The 22,875-nt window shown below is 38.6% G+C and overlaps 1 protein-coding gene across 1 annotated transcript in view; it reads left to right on the top strand.

Annotated features, from left to right (window-relative positions):
- The window catches only part of b4galt2 (UDP-Gal:betaGlcNAc beta 1,4- galactosyltransferase, polypeptide 2), a 216,611-nt gene that overhangs the window by 188,041 nt on the left and 5,695 nt on the right, over nucleotides 1-22,875 (top strand). The window contains exon 7 of the mRNA XM_084732910.1: nucleotides 15,030-15,134. Coding sequence (XP_084589036.1) covers nucleotides 15,030-15,134 — 105 coding nt within the window. The remainder of the gene's footprint in view (nucleotides 1-15,029; nucleotides 15,135-22,875) is intronic.

Below are 22,875 nucleotides of genomic sequence, written 5' to 3'. Positions count from 1 at the left end.
GAAATTTAGAATTTAATCATATCAGTCTGATGCTCAGACATCTCCCCTGGGTACCTGTTGACTACGGAATTGATTCTAACAATTTTCTGTAAAGGCCTCATTTGTCCAACACCAGAATATATTTCTGATATGCTTCCAGTTTCTCAATCCAGCTGATTCCTCAGGTCACAGGACAGAAATTATTTTTAGTTTAACTTTTAATTAGAAATGTGCAAATGTCTTTTTGCCTGTATTTACCAGTGTGTGAAATACAGGAGTGTCAGATCAGAAAAAGTACATATTTTGTTGTTTAATTTCTTAAAATGTAAAACAGTATGCCAGGTGGTCAGTGTATTAAAATTGTTATTGTCTGTAACCCCACCTATGGGCCTTTTGTTGACACAAATAACAATAAGATACTGTGGCAGTGTCATGTCTTGGCTCAGCATGTACGGACATGCTGTACCAGCAGGGGGCAACTGGAAGAGGCCAGGGTGGATAGTTGGTTAAAATACATAAGTTTCACAAAGGAGATAAGAGTTAGATTGCGGACTTCCACACAGAAGACAAGGGTATGATTCAGGGCTTTCATATAGGAGACAACGGTTTGAATCCCACATAAGACAAATAGTCAGAGTTGATTGTTTTAAGGAAGTAATTATTTTAACCCAACCAAACTGTGACAGCACCTGAAACATTTCTCAGCAAGCTTTATTTTGAAAGTCTAATCAGATGTTGCTATTACAAACCTGACTGCTGAATAAGAATGTGTGTATTCTTCAAGCTCATTATATACAGCTAATTTGCAACAGCAAATACATTTTGAGGGAAACGTAATGCCGACCAAAACACATTTCTGTTACTGGGCAGGTTGCAAAAATGTTCATACTGAATGCATCAGTAAACGCATTTCATTTGTTTTTCACCAAAATATAGTGACTGCAGCAAAAGTCAGCAGTCACTTGAGACATTTTTTTAAAATTAACTTTTAATCAAAATTGCAGTCTTCCCCTAACCTTAACCAAAGTGATTTTGTTGCTGGCAGGGATTACAGTCACCACAGTGTAATTATGAAGACATTATACGGATGTAATTTCAAAGAGATGGGGTTGACTTTTCATGCCAAGGCAAAATGTGACATGGTGTACCAACAGGCTTATTAGATACTTTGGCCAAGAATCACATTGTTTATTTATGTATCATACAATTATGCATTATGAATTTGAGGACAATTTTATACCTTCCAAAGTTAAATTTGGTCTCTGATCACATCATACATTTGTTATTGAGGATTAATAAGGTCAACTGTACAGCATATTTCCTATCCAGTGATCTGAAATGTGTTCTTTCATGGCATGTCTCCTAAAAAGAGTTAGATCTTTTTCAAGCTTTAACACTGGGCACTGGACACACCGCCCTTTTTTTTCTTTGAATTGTTTTAGAGGGCACAATAATGAGGGACACACTAATAGAACCAGGGCGAGGGAGTGAAAGAAAAATGGGAAGATTCTCAAGAAGAAAATGAGAAGCAAGTGCAGAGAGTGGAGTGGAGGCAGAGGGGAGGAAGAAGGAGGGCGGGCGAGAGAAATGAAGCATTGAGCGGAAGGTATGGTCCGGCAGAACAGCCGCAGTCAGCAGCTACTGGCTCAGGAAATCCACATGCAAGGAAGCAGTGGAGCAGAAAGTGACCAAAACTCGTCTTACTCACCTTTTCATTGGCTGAAAAATTTCCCCACCTTTGTATCCAGGCACAAATATTTACTGTATAAAGTGAAAGTCAGGAACTGATATTAAAGTGCCACAGGGGGATTATTTTAAGTATTGAGTCTTTTTAAGGAAGAGTAAAAATATAAATTAGTGCTTTTACACCGGACTCAAATAATAATAATAATAATATCTAGATAGGGTAAGAAATAAACATACTGCAACATGTTTGCATTGTATTGACAAGAACTTTGCATTGTAACAGTGATCTGGTATTGCTAGACTTGAACTGCTGCATCTTCTACGACTGTGCACACAAGCAGCATTTCTGTTGCGCGGCTGCTGCCGCCAGCCTTGTCTGTCTTTCTACATTGAGTTTGCAGAACAATCTTGAAGAGAAGAAAAGAGCTGTAACCAGAAAGCAGTGTGATGTTTTCCTGTTGTTCAGAGAGAAAAAGAGAGAGGAGGAGAGAGAGAGAAAGGAAAGAAAGAAAGAGAGTACACTGGAAAAATCTATTTTTAATGTCTGTTATCTATTCTGCAAATTTGGACATTGAAACTGTAGTGAGAGTAGTGTCATGTTGCTGATATGACTGTCAATAGATCATTTTCACTGTGTAATTTTGCAGAAAACCAGCTGAAAAAGCATGACTGCAGCTGTTTGTGAGTCTCACTGCTCACACAGCAGATGTTGCAAAGAACTTCACAATTAAAAAATCCAGACTTAAGTAGTGTAAAAACAAATAAATAAAAATCTGTTGCTTTTTAAAGATGTTCACAGTGTGTAAAATCATCATCCCTACAACTTTTAACTGACTAGAAAACTAAAACTAAAGATAAATTTAACACAAAAGTTTAAAACATTACATATTAAAATAGTCCCCATTATCCATACTTTATCCTTGCAAAAACAGCAGGATTTTCAAGAGATCCACACTTTTCTGATAATACAGATTCTTTATTAGCTTTCAAATTGACCGATTTGGAGGTCACAGTTCATCCAACTTACATCCCGGCTTCTGCTTCTTAAAAAGACACCGTTATACTTTGTTTCAGTTATTTCAACAGGCTGTCATTAAACGACCCAACCAAGTGAGCAACCTTTCAGTTTGTTTGTGAATAAGGCAAAAGGCCATTTGAAAGTTTTTCTCTCATTCAGCACCCAGATGCGTTCTTGCCGAGATAAAAATCATTTCTCTTCCTCCTGTTCACACCCACACACCTTTACTTTTCTATTACTTTGTCTCTGCTGTGCATCTTCCAGTCCTCCACACACCTCGTCACCGCCCACTCCTACTCCTCCTCTCCTCCCTCCTCCTCCTCTTCTTCTTCTTCTTCTCCCATCTCATTTCTGCAGGCAGAGCAAACTGAGGCAGGACATCAGACTTAGCTCCCAATTTTACTCCACTCCATTGCTTTAATGCAATTAACTCCACTGGTGGGAATAGAAGAGGAGAGCTGGAGAAACTCCTGATTAATCCAATCAAATAGGCCCATGGTCTCTGCAAGTGTGTGTGTCCAGACCACTGTCCAAAGTGCTATAATAATGTTCTTTAATACACACACACAGAGTCCTCTTCTGCCTCAGGCTGCAAATGAAACTTTTCACGGTAGATCATATTAGCAGACAGATATTTTTCTAAGGAGAGAGAAGAGCTGGACAGTCCACTTGACTTCACAAACTTCAAATGGACGAAGTGCCTCTGTTAGTTAAGTAGATCGTGATGTTTAACGGATTCACTCCGGGAGTTCAGCTGCAGCTGCCTTTATATGAAGCTCTTTATTTCACTAATGACCACAGCAGCAGCGCTGTCAGAATAAAATTGCCTTAAATAAAGCTGTAAGAGTCCAGTCCCAACAAATGCACCGTGTTTCCTGTGAGTGCTTCGCAATTCAAGCAACCATAGGAGCTTTTCCATTGGCACTTTTGGCTGCAAACCATGTCTGTGCAGAAAAGTAGAGATGTTTTTTAAAAGTGTCTGTGTGTTCAGCTCTCAGTAGTTTTGCAGTTTCTGTCTGAATCTCTGTGGTTTGAAGTTTAGTGTCTCTCCTGCCTCGCTGTTTGTCCTTTCAGCTGTCTGCTTTATTTTACTGTGCCATGTTTGCTTTCAGCTGTATAGGAGTTGTGTTGAGCTACTGCTGATGAAAACCCAACATTTCCTGATTTTACTGTGAAGAATTTATAGAAAAGTGTTTGTTCTCCGTTTTACAGCTGCTTGATTTGAGCTTAGCTCGTTTCCAGTTAAAGACACACTGTCAAGTGTTTTGCCCTGTGGTAATGGAAATGCAAATCCCTGCCACATTGAGCTGACGTGCCGAGTCACACCGAGTCAAGACAGCACGTGTGTGGAAAAGGAGTACATGTGTTTCACCAGTTGAATGTTTTTTTAATGTGAAGCAGGTGCTGCATGAAATGTTTGGTTTGATTTAGCAATTTAACGTAATGCAGCCCTGATCCAAATGTTAAGAGAGTGAGCAGTAAACAGCAGTCATGTTTCCATCAACATGTTTTTATGCACTTGTTAAAGTGTTGCACTAGAAAAGGCTGATGGAAATAGCAAAATTTGAAGAACCTCCATCAGTTTCGTGAAACGTTTTTACGTGTGCTTGAGGTGGTTTTTGCCTTTTTATCCAAAAGGATTTAATGCATTTAAAGAGAGATGGAAACGCTTTTTTTCCAAATAAGTTCTAATGTCGCAAACATTTAAAGGTGCCCTATGCAACATTAACTGCCACTTGAGGTCGTAGAAGCTCACCAGCATCTCAGACCAAAGTAACTGCACACTTTGTTTACTCAGTAAAGTTGGGGGAAAGGAAAGAGGCATGTGAATACAGACTACTCACAAAACTCAGATCAAACTCTCAAACCACTTGTTACTGTTTTGCCTATTTTTCATTTGAAATGTTTTCAGAAACATATTTTAGACTATTTTACTGTTTTGCTGTAAGATGAGGAAGTTACTCACTGAGTCTACTGAGGCAGCAGTGTAGAAAGACAGGTGGGCCAATTATTTCATTGGATGAGCTTATTTATTATTATTTTTGGTGTTTTATGCGTTTAATTGATAGGGACAGCTGAGGGGAGGGCAGGAAAGGTGGAGAGAAATGGCAAATGGGGCATACGCTCAACCAACCGAGCCACCAAGCCGGCGATCTTTTTCTTTTTCTTTTTTTTTCAGAGCATTTAAAACAGATAATGCTTCAGTGGTATATTAGCTCTTCTAGCTTTAAACGGTGGCTGCATGAAATGACTTTCTCATCACAGTTGGAAGGAATTTGTTATAAAAGAGCTGGCACTGGTGAACAGTTTAATATGATTTGGGGACCATTTTTAAGTGGTCTGGATACTCGGGCTCTGGACTTTGTGTGTCTGTTAATTAAGTAGACATAATGTTTAATGAATTAACTGCAAGGGTCCAAATGTAGCTGCATTTATATGGAGCCTTTTATTCCAATAATGACCAGAGCAACATCTTAATTATATAAAGTTGTAAGAATTAAGTCCTGTCAAATATATCTCATTTCCAGAGAGTGCTTTGCAATATTTTATTAATAATAATATTTTATACTGAATGTGCTAATTTTTGTATTTTTGCTAATCTTATTTAATTCCTGTCTACTTAAAATTTGTGTTTATGAACTGCATGGTTTGAGGATGACGCTATTGCAATGTTGTTGTGCTCGCACAATGACAAAAAAGTTCCTGAATCTTGAATCTCGAAAGGTTATTTTGTATTTTCACCAGCTGAACATTTTGTGAAGCAGCAGAAATGTGAAGTGGTTGGTTTGCATCAGCAATTTGCTGCAACTTTGCCAAAAAATCAGAGACAGTTTCTTTCATCTCGTCATGGCACAAACATGTAATTCTGACCCAGTCTCTGAAAAACAGAGGGGTCCACTTCTGCCTTTACTTTTGTTATCCTGCTGTTCCCAATTGCTTTTACTTGACTCTCCTAAAAAAAAAAAAAAAGTCAGAAAATGCTTAAGGTCCCACACAGTGGGAAATTTTACAGCAGCCACCCACCTGCTGTGTTTTGGTGGAGGTGGCTGTCGAATGTGTCGGCTCCGGATTATATACATCACACAGGGGACGCTGAGGCTTTCCATGCTGCAGCTCCACTGTATCCTCAGTGTCCTCCTCTCCCTTACATAATATTCACACTACGCTGTCACGCCATGTTACTGCCTACTGCCTGTCAGAGGAGTGGGAAATAATGACTGCACTGATGTGGTGCTGGAGTGTGTGTGTGCGCATGTGTGTGTGTGTGTGTGTTACTGTCGTGTGTGGCACTCCAGCTGAAGTTTTGTTTTGGTTCAAGGACACAATTCTGTCTACAAGAATGAAGAGAAGTTGATTAGTCACTGCACAGTTCATTATAACACTCACATGCATACACAAAACACACACGACTCTTCAAGGTCACAGCTACAGTGGATGTTTCGTTTCGACAATTTCTGCACCAAACAAACGCTATTAGATGGAGCAACCCTGAGCTTCATCTACAATATCAAACAATGTTTGATTCTGTGCGAATGTATTTGAGCGTGCATACATGTGGAAAAATAAGAGCTTTGTCTCAGTGTGTGTGTTGCTTTTGTGAACACGAGTAGTGGACCAGCATTTAATCATCACGCAAAGCTTCATATTGACGGATGATGAGATGAAGAGCCAGCCCACCCTCAGAGAGCGTTTTATGAGACTTTCAAAGAGGGTTTTTTGAAAGCAGGCAGAGAAGTTAACAGGCAGAGATACGACGACATAGCAAAACATTTCAAGGAAGCTCTGATAATATTTTTCACAAGCACAAACACACTCTGATCAACTTATGTTTGAGAAGCCAGTAAAGCGCTTCCATTTTCTCTAAAGATTATTTACTTCATTGCCAACGTTTGACAACACTCTGGATGCTTAAAATGCTGCAGTCTTGTTGACCATCACCTCAGAGGTTTTAACAGCTCGTACTCTAAAAAGTGGGCACACATGCAGACTTGAAACTGCTTCTCATTTCACCACACAAACAGATTATTAATGTGATGTATTCATTCATCTGCATGTTTGTATTAGTAGCCTGAGTCACCCTGATACCCATTTCTGCTGTGACTTAACATAATCCAACAACCAACATCCAACAACAAAATTTGGATGTGACAAACAAAACACAAGATTCTAGTTAGTCTAGTTCTACTTTCTTTTGAATATGTATTGGACTCAATTGTTTAAATCTGCATTAATTTATGAGTTTTAGGGCCAGCTCAGGAGGCTGTAAACAGCACATTAACATTAGTTGTTATGGCGAGTGAGTTGGAAAACAGTTGCTTATGCACACATGAAGCAGATATGAAGCAACATTAGCATTCATTTTGAGTTGGGTTTGTGGTCATCTGGTGCCTGTGAGTCCAATATTCACTGTCCTTTTAGCTCTATTTTGGTCTCCACCAACTCCACCAAGGAAAACTTCTGGCTCTTTAGCTGCTGAATGCTCCACTTTGTTCAACAGCTAGTTGCTAATTTAGCAATCTGCCACTTGGTGCTGGAAAATTTAGCATGCAGCCGGTTTATCACAGTGTTTTCTGAAAACAGCTGTTTGCTGCTGTTCCAAACAAGGTTAATGAGACTAATGAGACTGAACCAAAACAGTAAACTTGTGGTCTAATGGTGGGTTCACACAGAAAGAGAAGAAAATGTTCACACTGGGTTGCTTGTGTGAGTTTGGCTATACTGTAGGATTGTTTATGTTTATTAGCTTCAAACAGCCTGAATACATTAGCCAGAAGGTAGTGAGCAACAGCAACCACCAAGGGTGTATGTATCTGTGCATGAGAACTCACCAGAGACTCCAGTTCTGTTATTTTTCTACTTTCTCTTTTCCTTTTCTCCTCTCATCTCTGTATGTTCATGAAGTAAAGTACATTTCCCTCCAGCAGCACCGGCAGTCAACATGGACAAAGAGGAACTGGTTACAGTAGGTTATACACCCAGCAGTGGAGGTTGGCACCTCTGTGGTTTGCTGCTGCAGACAGGTTGAGAAGCGAGAGTAAAGATAAATCCACTTTTATACCAAAAGTCAAAAAAAAAAAAAGAAAAGAAAAACTCTGCTCCCGCCGGTAAACAGTCTAAGATCAGAGCAGAAACCCATGTGATTCTGAGTGTTTAGCCTGGCTTGCCATATTATTCCCCCAGCTCTTTACTCTAGAGCTCCCTGGCACTCATCAGTTGTCTGTTAGCGAGCAGTGGCTCTGTCCCTCCACTTCCTCACCACACAACACTAAGCAAAGCCCATGATCCACACAGATTTTTTGCTCAATTTGAATATTTTCCTTTCACATGAAGACGCAAATTAAGCAAGTCACATCATTTGCATTGGCATTGCATTTACTTGGAATGTGATTGCACCATGCAAAAATTTTGCTTTGCTTTTTGGTGTGAACAGATCATAAAAAACTAAACAACGGAAAAACTGGAACGGCAGAATCATGTAATAATTCTTCGTGGATGTATGACTTTGAGTTACCCCTTTCATGTCACACATTACACGTTGTATGATCCATTCTTAACATAAAAATATTGATTAGAGTAGCTCTAAATTGTGATTGAATTGAATTCAAAGAGCACTTTAGAGATCTTTAAAGCACAAACTGAACACTTGGACGTGTTTGTTCTTTCACACCTTTTTCAGGCTGTCAAACACCACAAATTATCTGTCATCTGTAGACTGTGACTCAATTCACTCACCGTCTGCACACTTAACACTTCACTTTAGTGCTTCACTGTGCATCATTAAACTGGCTTTACATCAGTACCTGCAAATTCGACCACAAGCACGACAGTTCAGATGTTTGTTATGTCAGTGCAATGTTACACTGATGTTAATGATGTTGATGCTTGGCATTATTGTTCGAGAAAATGTTCATATTTCTCCTGATATTTCAGTTTCAGTGAAATGAAAAATGTTAAACCAGCTCCACCTTGACAGCTATAATAGTAAAATACTGTTTAATGTAATGTAATGTTTAATGTAGATAATCATATAATAATTTATCTGTTAGACAGGCTGATTTTCTGCAAAAACTACTACTGCTACTACTACCACTACTGTTACTTTTAATACCTTAAGCATTAAGATAGAGCTGATAATACTTGTTTACATCTACCTTATAGGGTATTGCATGCAGGACATTTAACTTTTTTTTACACTGTGGTACTTACTTAAATACAGGATCTGCGGCAATCGCTGCCCAAGTCTAATCAAAACACAGCCAAAGTTCTTTCCCACCAACACCAAAGCAATTTGTTGATCTGCTCTAAAATATGTTCTGTCTTTCAAGAAATGAATCTCAAAATGTAGAAATAACATATTGAGATTCATACTGAATGAGACTAAGAAAGATGGATTCACATTTCAAGCTAATATCACCACAGAGGAGCTTTACACACTCTGCAGGGCAACGGGCACAAAGAAGATTACTTTAAAGATGCAGAACTGTGCATAATGTATAACTAAGCTCACTGCACTGAAAAGCTGAGGAAGAGAAGGAAAGGGCTGCCTCGCTAGCTCTCGCACTCTCACATTATTTGCACCATAATAAATCTCGAAATTATGCAAATGCATGCATGCTCATATGTGCACACACAGACACACTGACAAAGGCAATCGTCTATGCATGTGTGCAAAGTCAGCAAAGTCACTGAGACTTGAGAGAGAAAGAGAGAAAAAGAAGCAAAGATGTGTTATTTAGTTTTCCAATGAATTTATTTATGGGATGGTTGTTTTGATGGAGTTTCGGTTTCTCCTCTTATGGTCTGATGTGCTTTTGATGGCACAGGGCTACAGTCTGGGTTATTTACATTTCGCTGGTCTGTAAAGGAGAGGAGAAAAATGAAAGGTGAAGGGGAAAGGAGAGGAGGTGAGCAGAGAGGAGGGGAGGACAGAGAGAGAGAAGGAGAGACAAAACTGAGAGATAAAGAAGGGAGAGGAGAGGGTGGAAGAAAGGTGAAAAGAAGCAAGCCGTAAAGAGAAAAGCATTGAGGGGAGGTGAGGTGACAAGAGCAGAGGAGAGGGTGGAAGGAAGAATATATATGAAGAAGCTAAGAGAAGGAAGGAGGGGATATGAACAGAGATAAAGGAGAGGAGAGCAAAAAGGACAGTGCAGAGAAGGAAATGAGACCAATAAACCAATACACCCTGGCTAAGAATAAATATTAGAGGCAAAGGGAAATAGCTAGCATAGGTGGGTCTGTCAAAAGCTCAGAAATTATTCTTACCATCACCTTGAAAGCTAACTAATTGCAGGAAAAGTACCACTCTAATGTCTGTACAGTAAATATGGAGCGGCGGCGGTTAGCTTAGTCTAGCATTGCATCTGGAAGGAGGGGAAAGCTAGCTAGCCTGGCCTTAGCTGTGCAAAGTAAAAAACACAACAACAAATGTTTACCACCACATTTAAGAGCTATAGGCCTACTTTAAGCCTCTGGAAAACACACTTAGAGCTAGCAGGTGGTTAGCCTAGCCTACAGCATAACACCTGATAGCAGGGTTAAACTAGCTAGTCTGGCTTTAGCTCCTTTTTGCTCTGTTGCTAACAGATTAATACTACTCTCATGCCTATGTGTTAAATTGGAGCCAGCAGGTGATTGGCTTAGCTTAGCATGCACAGAGGAGGCATGGGGAATTAGTTAGCATGGTTATATCCAAAGTTCAACTACAATATTCTCTAAAGCTAACAACATTTACAAGTTGTAATTAATTGCATCTTACACAGAGATTAAAAATTTGTAATTTTAGAGGGAACTATTTAAAAAAAAAAATCAACTGTCTATGGATCTTTGTAGCAAATCTGGCTACATTGTATGTAACAGATACATGTAGAGCAAGCAAGGTTTGGGCTTCTCACATTTTTTTACCTTGGACAAAGCCAGGCCAGATCTCACTTCTTTTTAGTCTTTATGCTGGGCTCAACACTACACATGTTCCAGGTCCATAGGTTTAGACAGACTTGAAACTGATATCAATCCTCTCATTCTCAGAAACAAAACAGGTAGGCAAGTAGTGAATGCATCATTAAGACACACGTCAAATACACAACAAAGGAAAACTGCACACTATACGAAAAGTTTGGCTGCCCCTTTTCTGCTGGGCACCCATGTATGAGGTCATCATTGCTAGCGTAATGCTGACATGACGTATGCAGTCTAGACACTCCAAACTCTAATAACAACGCTCCCATCATGGGCTAGATTTGATAAAGCCTGAAAACAGAGCCAGGAGGAGGTACAGAAGTCTAGTTTTTTCTCAGACAACTTTAATGACATTATGTTGAAAAGTTTTGTTGGAATTTTGGAATTCAGTAACGCCTAAAATAAACTGCTACCACAGCTTTAAATAACGAAGAGAGGAAATACAAGTTGCTCCTTGACAGCAGCCTAATAAAAATTAAACATGAACGTTTCCTACATTATATTAATGAGTGGAAGCACGTAATTGTTCAGTAATGGTTGTTTTTTGTAAAATAAACCACCCTGCCTCACCCATACAACATTTTTATTATTATTTTGTAGTTTTTTATTGGCAGATGATATACTATAAATGCAGTTGCAGAGGCTTTTCCTTACCTTCAGTCTACATGCAAACAGTGGTGTTGCTCTTCAAGAGCCTTAGTGGGTGAAAAAGTGAAATGAAATGAGCAGATCAGACAAGAGGATGCAGTAATAAAACAAAATAAGGATGTAAAAAGAAAAAAAAGGAAGGGCGAGGGGGAAATGATGAGTTTAGAGACAAGATGAGGCATTGTAGGTGTAGCGTAGACGAGCAGTTGTCAAGGAGCAATATCAGGCATGGATGCTTTTTAAGACAGTGAGACTGCACGAATCAGAGCGTTGCGACAAATAAGAATTGCTCATTCAGTACACACATACACAATGCATTATATGATTGCAGGTATGAATATCAATGCCTGTGCCAACCTCTGGGTTTAAACTGGGCTTTATGCGGAACAAATCTGTTGTTTGTGTTGCCTACACTCCATTTGTTGTTGCATTAGATACAAATCTCTGTGCGGGTTTGCCCTTGTATTGCATCATAGTGGTAATACAACGTTACCACTTTGTCTCCAAGTTGTGATCTCATGCTTTGTTAAAACTGAAACGCACTGCAGATCCAAGTCTTTTCCCCAGCTGGTGTCCACGAAGTTCGCAGCTCCTAAAGTTAAACAATTTGTTTCTCTTGGTGCTGTAAAAGTCTCTGACTAGAGTTGAGGTTATTCAGTAGGAGCTGGGGGGGGGGTCTCTGTATGTTTGTTTGTTCATTTGTTTGTGTGCAACCCTGTTTGCAATGTGCTGTGTTTAGGGGGATTATGATATGCCCCAAGAGCCCTGCATGGAGGAATACTTGAGTGCTTGAACACCACGAGCCAGCAGAAGTCAGACAGCCTATTTTGGTGTTAATAGGTAGAGATTCAAATAAAGTCTGCTGACTCTTCAGGTATACCACCAGGAATTCTTCTACCTTTGCAGCTAGGGGTTAGGTCTTAGATTTATTTTATGGCAAAATGTCTTCATACAATATTCATGTATACATTGAAGGAGTTATGTAATCATTCCTGCCCAAATAAATCCTCCTCTAGTGCAACTTCACAGTTTGAAGAGTTTGTGCAAATGTAAAATGAGTAGCACATAATCTTATGAAGCAGTTTAAATGCTACAAGGGAATATAAACAATGACACCATTCATTTTCGAACCTGGTGTTCTTGTCCCTTATGATTTTTTTCTTTAATGCCTGAGACTTTTTACTCAAGTCCCAGTTGAAGATCATTTGGCCAGTGACTGGGTTTCAGCTCGACTGGTGACTGGCCAGTGTGTCAGCTAGGCTGTATCTGATTCAGTGCGGGACAAATGTACATGCATGCACCACACGATGGTCAGTCATTCAAGTCATGGTCAGATAGCAAGTCATGCATACACACACAGTAACAATAACATCACAGCTATACTCAGCAGCGCTGTCACAGCCTCAAACTCACATGTTATTGGCATTAAGAGGAGTGATTGACTCCAAGAACAAGATAAAGAGAAGAAAGAAAGAAGCAAAGGAGAAATAGAGAAGAGGACATTGTAAAAGTGAGAAGACATGAGGGGAGAAGAAAATCTGTAAAAATGAAAAGGTTGAGAGGAAGAGAAAAAAAAGACAAGGTCTGGCAGTAACCTGGAGCACTTTTGGAGAAAATGTAAAAGTTATTTGATTGTAAGTTATTTTGAATGGACACGTTCATTTTCAATTAAAGAAATGATAGAAAAACATTTGTGTATGCTTTCAATTATAGTTCTTAGAAAGAAAAAAATGTAATCAGCAGGTCAGATAATTTGAATTGGACAAGAAATTTTGGTGCATCTCCAGTCCCAGTATTGTCGATTATTGATTCCTTGCTGAGGTCAGCACCTTAGCAAAGAAATACAGTCCATGGTAATGCAGAAGATGCTTATTTAGTTGTGTTGTCACAAAGTCTTAATTTGAGTATTAATTGTGTCAATGGGATCAATACAAAAAATGGATCCACCACATCTTAGATGCCATTCTGGTCACATGAGCAATTTAATGCTGTAAAATTTGTCTGCTGCTATTCTGAGCATGCACACAGTGATTTACATAATGAATATTTCTTTATTTTCCATTAAAAACTGTCTTCTGTTCAAACAATTAGGTAATTAGGTAATTAATGGACAATAATACAAGGAAATGCATCATGTTTTGCAAAGTTTTTGGTGGTAATATTTCAGAGGTAGAATAGCTGTAAATTATGACCAATTTCACTCCCTTACATGATCGTACATTATCTACTTTCAACAGTAAAAAGTATGAATATTGATGTCAGTGATCCTGTCCCTGGGATTACTTGGTATTGGATCATCATTTTCTGGTATCACACACCCCTCTCATTTAAAGGACTTATGCAGGTTTTGTACAGTTAATATAAAATCCTATTCATGCTGGACTAATAATACCTGGAGAACTCTTGTTATTTGTAATTACTTATTAATTGTGGAGTTCTATGATCTTAATCCTGTGCAAATCTGCCATGTCTGTAATCTGAAAATTAAACATTTCAACACAAATTACCTACAGAAGTCCTGTGATTATATTAGTCCCATGGGCAGTGGGGTCATAATTTCTTTTTAACATCTGAACAAGCATGAAATTTGATTATAGCTCATAATATGTTGCACAGCAGCCAACAGCTGTGCTGTGAGATTGGTTATACTGACGTTTAAGATAAGTGATGATGACAGAGAAGGTTAGGTGCAAATGTGTATTTATGGTTTCAACACATGCAGAAAGTGGACAAAACAGCTCTTAACTATATTATTAAAGTGGCTGCTGAAGAACAGACACTTCTGAAACACTGAAGTTTTGCAGGGCCATGACATCATATCCAGGAATAATGTCTGTAAATTTGGGTAAAATACTGACTTTGCTTATTGTGTGCGAATAAAACACATGTAGTACAGAAGCGGGCGTCATATTTAAGATGCACATCATTTTGTACTTCCCTTGACACATCTGAGTCATAAATGTCTGGAAGAGTTTAGTCAGAAAATTGTTGAGTAATAATTAAGTTGCATTTTGCAAAATAAATGACATAAAATTGACATAAATGTAGCTGAAAATATTAAATGGACATGTCATATTGTCAATTGTCAGTCACATTGAGTTGAATTGAAATTGTATTGTGGCAAACTTTGTGATACTAGCAAATATCATAACGTTGTCAAAAGAATTGATTTAAAATTGTATAATATTGAAACTTGTATTTTGTATTGATTGATAATCAAAGTTCTAATTTCTCACTTCCAAGGATTTGTTTTTTTCTGTTGTATATTTATTAAACTCCTTCGGGTTTTGTACTGTTTGACAAAAAAACAATCAAATTGAAGCTTAAGAACTGAAACTTCAATCGATTACTCAATTGACAGAAAATTAATCAGCAACTATTGATAAATGATAATCAAGAAATAGTTAAAGTTGTTTTTCAGACACTCTGTTTCTAGCTTTTTTTTTTTTAATTATGTGAGAACTAGTGAAGTTCATTTATTTTCTATTTTCTGAAATGTTATGCACTAAATGGATAATCAATTGATTAGAAAAACAGATTAATGGATAATGAAAATTATAATTAGTTTCAGCCCCATTTAATTTCTTCATGAAACTTCAGGTGCACTCCCTCTCCTTGTCCTTCTTCTCAGTGGTGTTTTTTCTCTCCCTCTGCCTCTTTTCTTGTCTCTGTCTTCGTCTCTGCCTTTGTTTGTTTCCCTTTCTTCCCTCTCTAATAGATATTGTATCTTTGTGTGTTGCAGGATCACTCTGAATGGGATGAAGGTGTCCAGGCCAGACGTTCGCATCGGCCGCTACAGAATGATTAAACACGAGAGAGACAAACACAACGAGCCCAACCCACAGAGGTACTGCATCATTGTCCAGACTTGTTCTCCAGCTTCACATTTGGATCGATAGCGCTGCTTTTGTCTCATAGCTACACAGTTCAGATGTTTCTTTCCAACCCTTTCATCTCCATTTCACAGAATTATGATTATGTGGCACTGCTGCAAAGGGCATGCTATCAATAACATGTTCTTATAATTACAGTTAGCTGCAGAGCAATATACGGAAACATGAGCAACACAGGCGATATAAGGTCAGCACTGAGTGGTAAGAAGAGGCTATTAAGAGTCCTCTGTCCTTCATCCAGTCAACTGTAACAAAAATTGCATGCTAAAGATATTATAACCTTTAACTAGTGATGGGTAAATGACATTGTGCATATTGACACCTGAGAGCTGACTACTGTTAGTCCAGCACTGTGCTCCACTCCACAATGAGAAGCTCTCCATAAAAAACTGCAAGTAAAAAGAAAAATACTCCCTACAATACACTTTATAAGTAATAATAATAATAATATAACTACAGTTAGATAATGTAGCTAGACTAAAATAATATAACTACACTAAAATATATGTGAATGATATGTGTGCATTAATTAGAAAAATAATGTACATCTTTAAAAGTAACTCAAAAGTTACTTTCCACACTACTTACTCACATTAAGTCACATTCCACATTACTTTTATAGTGCAGTACCTTGTGAAGTAACTAAGTAAAGTAATTCCATTATTTTTAAGAGAAGTAGTGCATTATTACATTTCATTAACTTGCCCGACACTGAATCCTACACACCAGCCCTTTAAGTATATTGAGTTGGAAATCTTGTAATTAGACTCTAACACACCAATCATGAGTTTTAAAATATCTAAATGCCCCAGATTAATAAAACCCTCAAAATTCCCTAAAAAATCTGAGGGCTGCGGTTTCCTCAATGGTAGCTCCAGTCCTGGATGTACTGAATGTCTACAAAACTACACAAAAAACCCGCTGCTATCACTACTGCTGCTGCTACTGTTGACACAACCAAGACAAAAATGGGAGCAAAACATCAGAAAAAAGCAATAAAACTGGTCTTAGCCTAAGTCAGGTATTTTTCCTGTTTGAGTGTGACATACCTCACTCTCGACAGTATATACCAAATGCACCCTTCCAATCTAGCGGTCTATGTAGACTGCTAAACCTCCCATTTCCACCTCTGCCTGCTATGCATTGCTGCCCTGCACTAGTGTCGCTGCCTGCTCTTTTAACCCCAGCATCCACCTGTAGGCTCCGACGGGGGGGTTCAAGAATTTGCTCATCACTCCCCTTATATCTCTGTGTAACTTAACCTGCAGGGAGTGATGAAATTGGAGCCTAGATGCCAAACTCAAGTCATGTTTTGCTGCTGAATAAACATTCTTAAACATGAGTTGTCTGACTGAAACATGTTTGCTATAACTGACAAAACATTTCACATCATGGAATATGAAAAGATTCATACAAGAAGCTATTGAAATGCATGAAGACATGAGTACATACTGAAAAAGTAAAACATTTGTGGTATTTATTAAAATGTAGTTTCTGCTAATATGCAGGTGACACAGATGCTGAAACTACTTAATGGGTAGTCTAAGTTTGCTGTAGGGTCATCAGATGTGGGCTGCAGATAAAGACTGGGTTTTATGTGTAAAAGCATCAGATGAAAAATAAATCAAAACAAACCTTTGAAGGCCATGGTTTGCTCTTTCTGGTCACCGAAAGATTGGAAGATTTTAAAAATGCCAAGGACACAGACAAAAACATTTTCAATAAACCAACAATTGCTTCTCAGAGATATGGTCCAGGGGCTTAAATGTAGCTCTTTTGGCTACACCCATTTAAATTGCTTTTCAGACAAATGTGTAAAAATGCTTCCTGTATAAGTGTGTTATTTTATGGTTTGATGAATGAGACCCAATATGCAGAGATGAGCCCTTCTAGACACATTAATCACCAGGAGTATAGCACCTCACATTAAGCTGCTTAAACGTGGATTATCACTGTTTATTCTCCTCTAAGAGCCCCCGTTTTCACGCCTGGATGGGCCGGGCAACGATGCCTCTCACACGAAAATCGATAGCTGCTGCAGCCGGGGCAGAAAATATAGTGAACTCTGTTCCCTCTTCCAAAACTGTTTTAGTTTGATGTCATGTGACATTATTACATCACAGCATTTTGACGGCAACTACGTCAGGGTTCACAGTGGAGGCCTAGTTTAGTTGTGGCTCCTAAATTGGTTTATAAGAAGATTAAAAATGCAGGCAGCAAGAGTCGTGCGTGAAAGAGGACTGACAGCCAAACAAATTGTGACATGCTGCATTTAAATTTTGCAAACAGGCACTGAACACAAGTTGTTTGTGTCTTTGATACATAATATATAATATGTTTAATGTGATATTCCCTTTCACAAAGTTTGGTCTGAACTTAAAGGGAAAGTTTAAAGTGGGGTTTCATGAGGTACTGTAGTCAGTGTGTTACTTACAGTAGATTACGGTCAGCATGCCACCAGTGTGGAGAAGCAGACAAGAGAGCACCTGGCACAAGGCTGGTTGAAACGATCAAAAATCCTGTGAGAGAAAAGGCCTAGCTGTCTGTACCACATCGGAGACTGAATGATCCGGCAGAGTCTGGATGTCTGAGCCAGGGTTATATATTGCAGTGGCTTCATTAGTGGATCAGGTGCAGGTGAGCAGGATCAGCAGCTGCAGAGCATCAGATGGACAGGCAGGAGGAGGGAGTCCACGCTCAGCAACACAGAGACAAACTGAGACAAACATGACACATTAGGGAGGGAAAACAGGAAACACAAGGAAAGGGAGAGGCAAAGACCAAACTCTAACAAACCGGTAATATAAGACCTGCAACCTGATCTGCACCCATAATTTAACACACAGTCACTCACTTGACACACGTGTTAACATATGACATTCAAAAGCTTATACTTTTTTTTTTTTTTACAGCAAAGCCACTGACAGTGTTTTTCTTTGGGCACACCAAAATCCTCCAAAATGTCCAACCTGGCATTTGACAATGTATTCTCCAAAATTTGTTATCTTCTGCTTGCTAATTTTGCCTTTATGTCATCAGTGTTAGCTGTCAGCTAGCCTTCATCACTGTCAGATCAATCAGTGACGTCCCATTGCTTGGCAAGATGTGGGGTCAAAGGTCGTGTCCCAAACTTTGATAATAAAATCCTGCCGTCTGATTAGACTTAATATTACTGTATTAGTCGATGTTAAAACAATACTGCACAATCATTTTCATTTCCGATTTCTCCAGGGAAAAAACATACAGTATATATTATACACACAGTACATTGTACTGCTGGCACTCCTCTTTGCTTCTCCAAAATGGAGGCGTGTCAATCAGCATCTACTGTAGTTAATACACTGATTGTGGATAAGTACATTATACAAACCCAATTCAAAACTTCACGCTTTTGATGATTTGATTTAGATTGTTGCTGAATCATTAAAAAGAAAAGAGAAGAAAGAAAGAAATTACAGCAAGTCCTTCATTACTTTTATTACCCATCAAATCATACTTAACAGCTTTACATGATTGTGTTTATTGCTCTGTATCTCACTTATAGAGGCATATTCATTCAGTACTAAACTTCTGACTGCTAAGTACAGCGTTGGTGTAATGAATGACTGTGTTGCTGCTGGAAACTCTTTGTTCAGCTCTTCATTTACAATTTAAAAACTTTAATTCCAGCTTTTTTATTACTGATGTAAAAAAAAAATAAAGCTTTTTAATGGTTTGGATATGATATAACATCTTCACAGATTATTTTGCTTCACTGACAAGACTGTTAGTCTTCTTTAGTAATGCTAATTGAGCGTGTAAGAAGCAGCCAGCGACTTATTTATTTGAAAAGATGATAAAACAAGAAGTGTTTAGTTTCTAAGAAGCTTAAACAGAGAAAGTGTTGCTCAGATCATGGATTCCTTGGATTCAAACCTTTTCATTGACTGCATTTTGATGTGTGCACTTCTCCATGCAACAATTAAAGACAAAATCCACCCACCTATACGGTACAGGTGTGGGAGGAAGAAAAATTAACCAAAAGGAGCCTGTGACATAAACTGAAAAGAAATTAAAGGTTTTTTCTACCTGCTGAATGCCGCAGAGACTTGAAACCTGTTTGTAGGAAAAGGAAGATAAAAAAAATATGTTTTGTTGAGTTGTTTGAAGAGAGCTCTCCCTCTGCTTTTCCACTTATAAACCTTTTATTGGCCTTTTATTGGTTTGAGATGCCAAAATCACCTATAGTTTGCCCTTCTTCATGTTATGTTAACCAATAAAGATGAAATCCACAGTGACACCTCGTTTGAGGGGCTGATAAGACTGTCGCTACACTGTTAGAACCATGTCATGACAATGACGGAGTCTTTAGTCAGTCAGTTTTGTTTTTCATTCTGAAGTTGACAATGTTTGTTATGACAACTTGACATTATCAAACTTGAAAAAAATGTTTATCTTGATGTTCATCATATTGTTGTAGTCGTTGTCATCAATATTGACATTACATTATATTGGGGTTGGTCATGACACTTGCCCTCATGAGACCATAATAAGTGTATCATGAATATTTTCTCTGATCGTAAGTGGTACATTTTAGACTTGTCATAAAGATGTCATTAAGTTTTATGACACTGCTTTGATGTCGTAAAACTAACTGGCTAACCGCTATCTGTACATCAACTACCTCTGTAAGCTAAATCACCTTGGTACTGTACTTTGTCATCAAATTGGCCTTATAACATTTAATGACATCTTTATGTCAAGTAGTTCTAAAGACTTTACTGGCTTGATTATTGTCAAGTTGTCATAACAAAGGCATCAATTATGCAATCATGCAATGTCAGTTATGCATTAAAAATGACATAATTGACCGAATGACACTTAATGACAGTCATAAACATCCCTAAAGGATACGCCATGTTAATTACAGGTGTTATGACATGGTTGTGACAGTTTAATGACAGTTTTATGCACACACCTTCCGGTGGTACCATTTGGACTTGTCTTAAAGATAGACAGTACCAAGGTGATGCACAGGGTTAGCTGATGGACAGATAGTTGTTAGCTAGTTAACCTGTTGCTAAAGTTGGCTAACCGCTATCTGTTAGCTGTTAGCCGGCATGGAGCTAGCTGCCTAATTAGTTGAGTCAGCCTCAGGGTGGCAGGCGCCAAACCCAACAAGAAAAGCCCACTGGTACTGTATTTCCTGTTGTCAAACTGGCCACCATCAGTCTTGGTGGCTATGGTCGGTCCTGATTTGGCCAAACTGAGCAAGACACTGACAACACTAGCATGACATGGGATAACTGCTCATGTGTAACTCTCAACAGAGATCATTCACTCCTTAGTAACTTCCATCCTCAGCCCCAGAAAAAAAAACCAATGTGTTTATTTCAGTATGTTATTGATTAAAAAAAAATCCACACCTCTTATAAAAAAGTGTTACGCAATCCACCTCTTACATGGGTGTGGGAGCAAGACAAATTAGCCAAAAGTGGAGTCTGTGACATCAACTGAAAATAAATGACCTGAAACAAACTCCTAGTGAGATGTCACACATCCACCAAGAAGTGGTTTAACTTTAAAACTAACAATCTATTCTGTAAAATGGCAGCAATAACTTAAATGTGAAGATGTCTAAAATAACCAGGGCTGTGTAATATGTAATCCATCATTGTTGTGTGTGTGTGTGTGTGTGTCAGGGAGAGAGAAAGATTCAACGATCCCTCAGTAATTGCCTGCTGAAATGACACCAGTAGAGATGGGAGCCGGCTAGGTCAGACTAGTCTAGTTGCCTTCATCAAAATCAATAAATCAGCCACTAGACTGAAAGAAAGAGTGTGTATGTGTATGTCTGTGTGTGCGTGTGTATGTGCTTGATACTCAATTCCTGTTTTCCTCCTCCTCTCACTCATCGCTCTGCACTCTCTCTGGTCGATGGACCAGACTTCCTCAATAAGAGGTGACACCAACAGGGACACTATTTATTTGGGACCGATACATTATTCATAACTGCAGCGAGGGGCAGAAAATAGCGGCCTATTAGTCGGCACAAACTTCATTTTTTACAGCCCTTCTGGACACTCGTTATAATGTCTCTGAAATTTCAGCTTAAAGGATTTTTTGAAAAGAAGTGGCATTTGGACTTAACTCGAGCGTGGCGGCTCAGAATAATCAGGAGCTTGTGAAAGGAGCAACGGCCACCTCATGGCTGTATTCAGGGGGAGTGGGTGGGGGGGGGTTTGTTTTTTTCCTTTGCTCTCTCTGTATCTCTCTTAGCACAGAACATTTTAATTAATCACTTTTCATCTACCGAACGAAGTTTTAAATTTCTTTCAGTGCAGTTTCGAGGGCTTTTTGATTTCTTTGCAAGAGACTGTTAAACCCTCAGTGTACCAAGTCATCTGATTGAAAAAGTTTAGTGAAAAAGTCCTCAGAAAAAAAGAGGGAAAATAAGGTAACGACAAGAAGAGTTGTTCAGTTACTAGGCTAACCCTATAGGTGTCTGAGAAATGATTGTGGTATCTCACAGCGCTTTGAGCTACATGCTAACATCCAGTGTTTGGGAAAATACTGCTTTGAGAGCAAAAGAAAGTTTTTCACTTCTATTTGATGAGTTGTGTAGGAGAGGGACAAGTGGGCCAAAGAGTTGTAAAAAAAAACTCCTGCACACTGTCAAACTTGCAATATAGCATTTATTTGTAATGCTTTGGTATTAGGCATTCTTCAGGCAAAATCTGTTTTAGTACAAAAATGTCACAAATAAATAAATGTTAAATTGAAAGCTAGACAGTGAGCAGGAGTTCTTTTGCAACTCGCTTGACTTTGAAAGCTACCAATTATTTAACACTGGAAGAAATTGAATACAGCAAAGCAAGCCTAGGGAGAAATCTAGGTTAAAGCTACTTAGAAAAAGTTGTTTAAACTCCATTGTAAAAATGCATGTGATATAGAATTATAACCAAATAGTAATGATATTTACTATGTTCACCATGTTAGTTTAGCACCTTAGCATACTTGTTTTTGCTAATTAGCTCAGCCTATCCATCTGATCTTAAGAGCAAAGTACAGCTGAGGCTGATGGGAATGTCATTAGTTTTGCAGGCATTTGGACTTAAACAAAAGTTTTGAACGAACTGAAATTTGGACCTGACGGTGATGCTAGAGGAGATACCAAAATGTTGACATTTTACCGTAAGAGGAATAAGAATGTCTGAACCAAATTTCAGTTGCCGATTTGTTAATTTTTGGAGCACCCCAGTGATGAGAAGACCAGTTCCGAAAAGTAACCCTCTATGTAAGTTATATAGTTTAGAGTGTATTATAGTTCCAAGAAAAAAAACAGAATGGCGGGACTAAAACAGAATGACAGAGTTAAGAATCTGTCTGCCAATTCAGCACCACAGACAGCGTCATGGATTCACCAAAACACAGCACATTTTGGCTGCTGATATTTCCGAGCCATGGTCGGGGCCTTCGATTCTAACTTGCACAAGATACAGGATCAATGAGTCAGTTAGAAAACCACACTAGTCAACCTCGAGGTGGCACTAAAGAAGAAGTCAGGTGATCATCAAAGACACAAGGATTCGTCATCTTGGAACCATTAATACCTGTTAAAAAAAAATCATGGCGATCCATCAAAGAGTTGTCGAGATAATTAAGGCTGGAGCAAAGCAGCAGACAGACAGATTGATCGACCAGCATTGCCACTCT

This window comes from Lutjanus erythropterus, chromosome 12, assembly GCF_056507025.1.
Source record: "Lutjanus erythropterus isolate fLutEry1 chromosome 12, fLutEry1.hap2, whole genome shotgun sequence".
Classification (NCBI taxonomy): Eukaryota; Metazoa; Chordata; class Actinopteri; order Lutjaniformes; family Lutjanidae; genus Lutjanus; species Lutjanus erythropterus.
The sequence above is the reverse complement of the archived record's forward strand: the minus strand, read 5'-3'. Positions and strand labels throughout refer to the sequence as shown.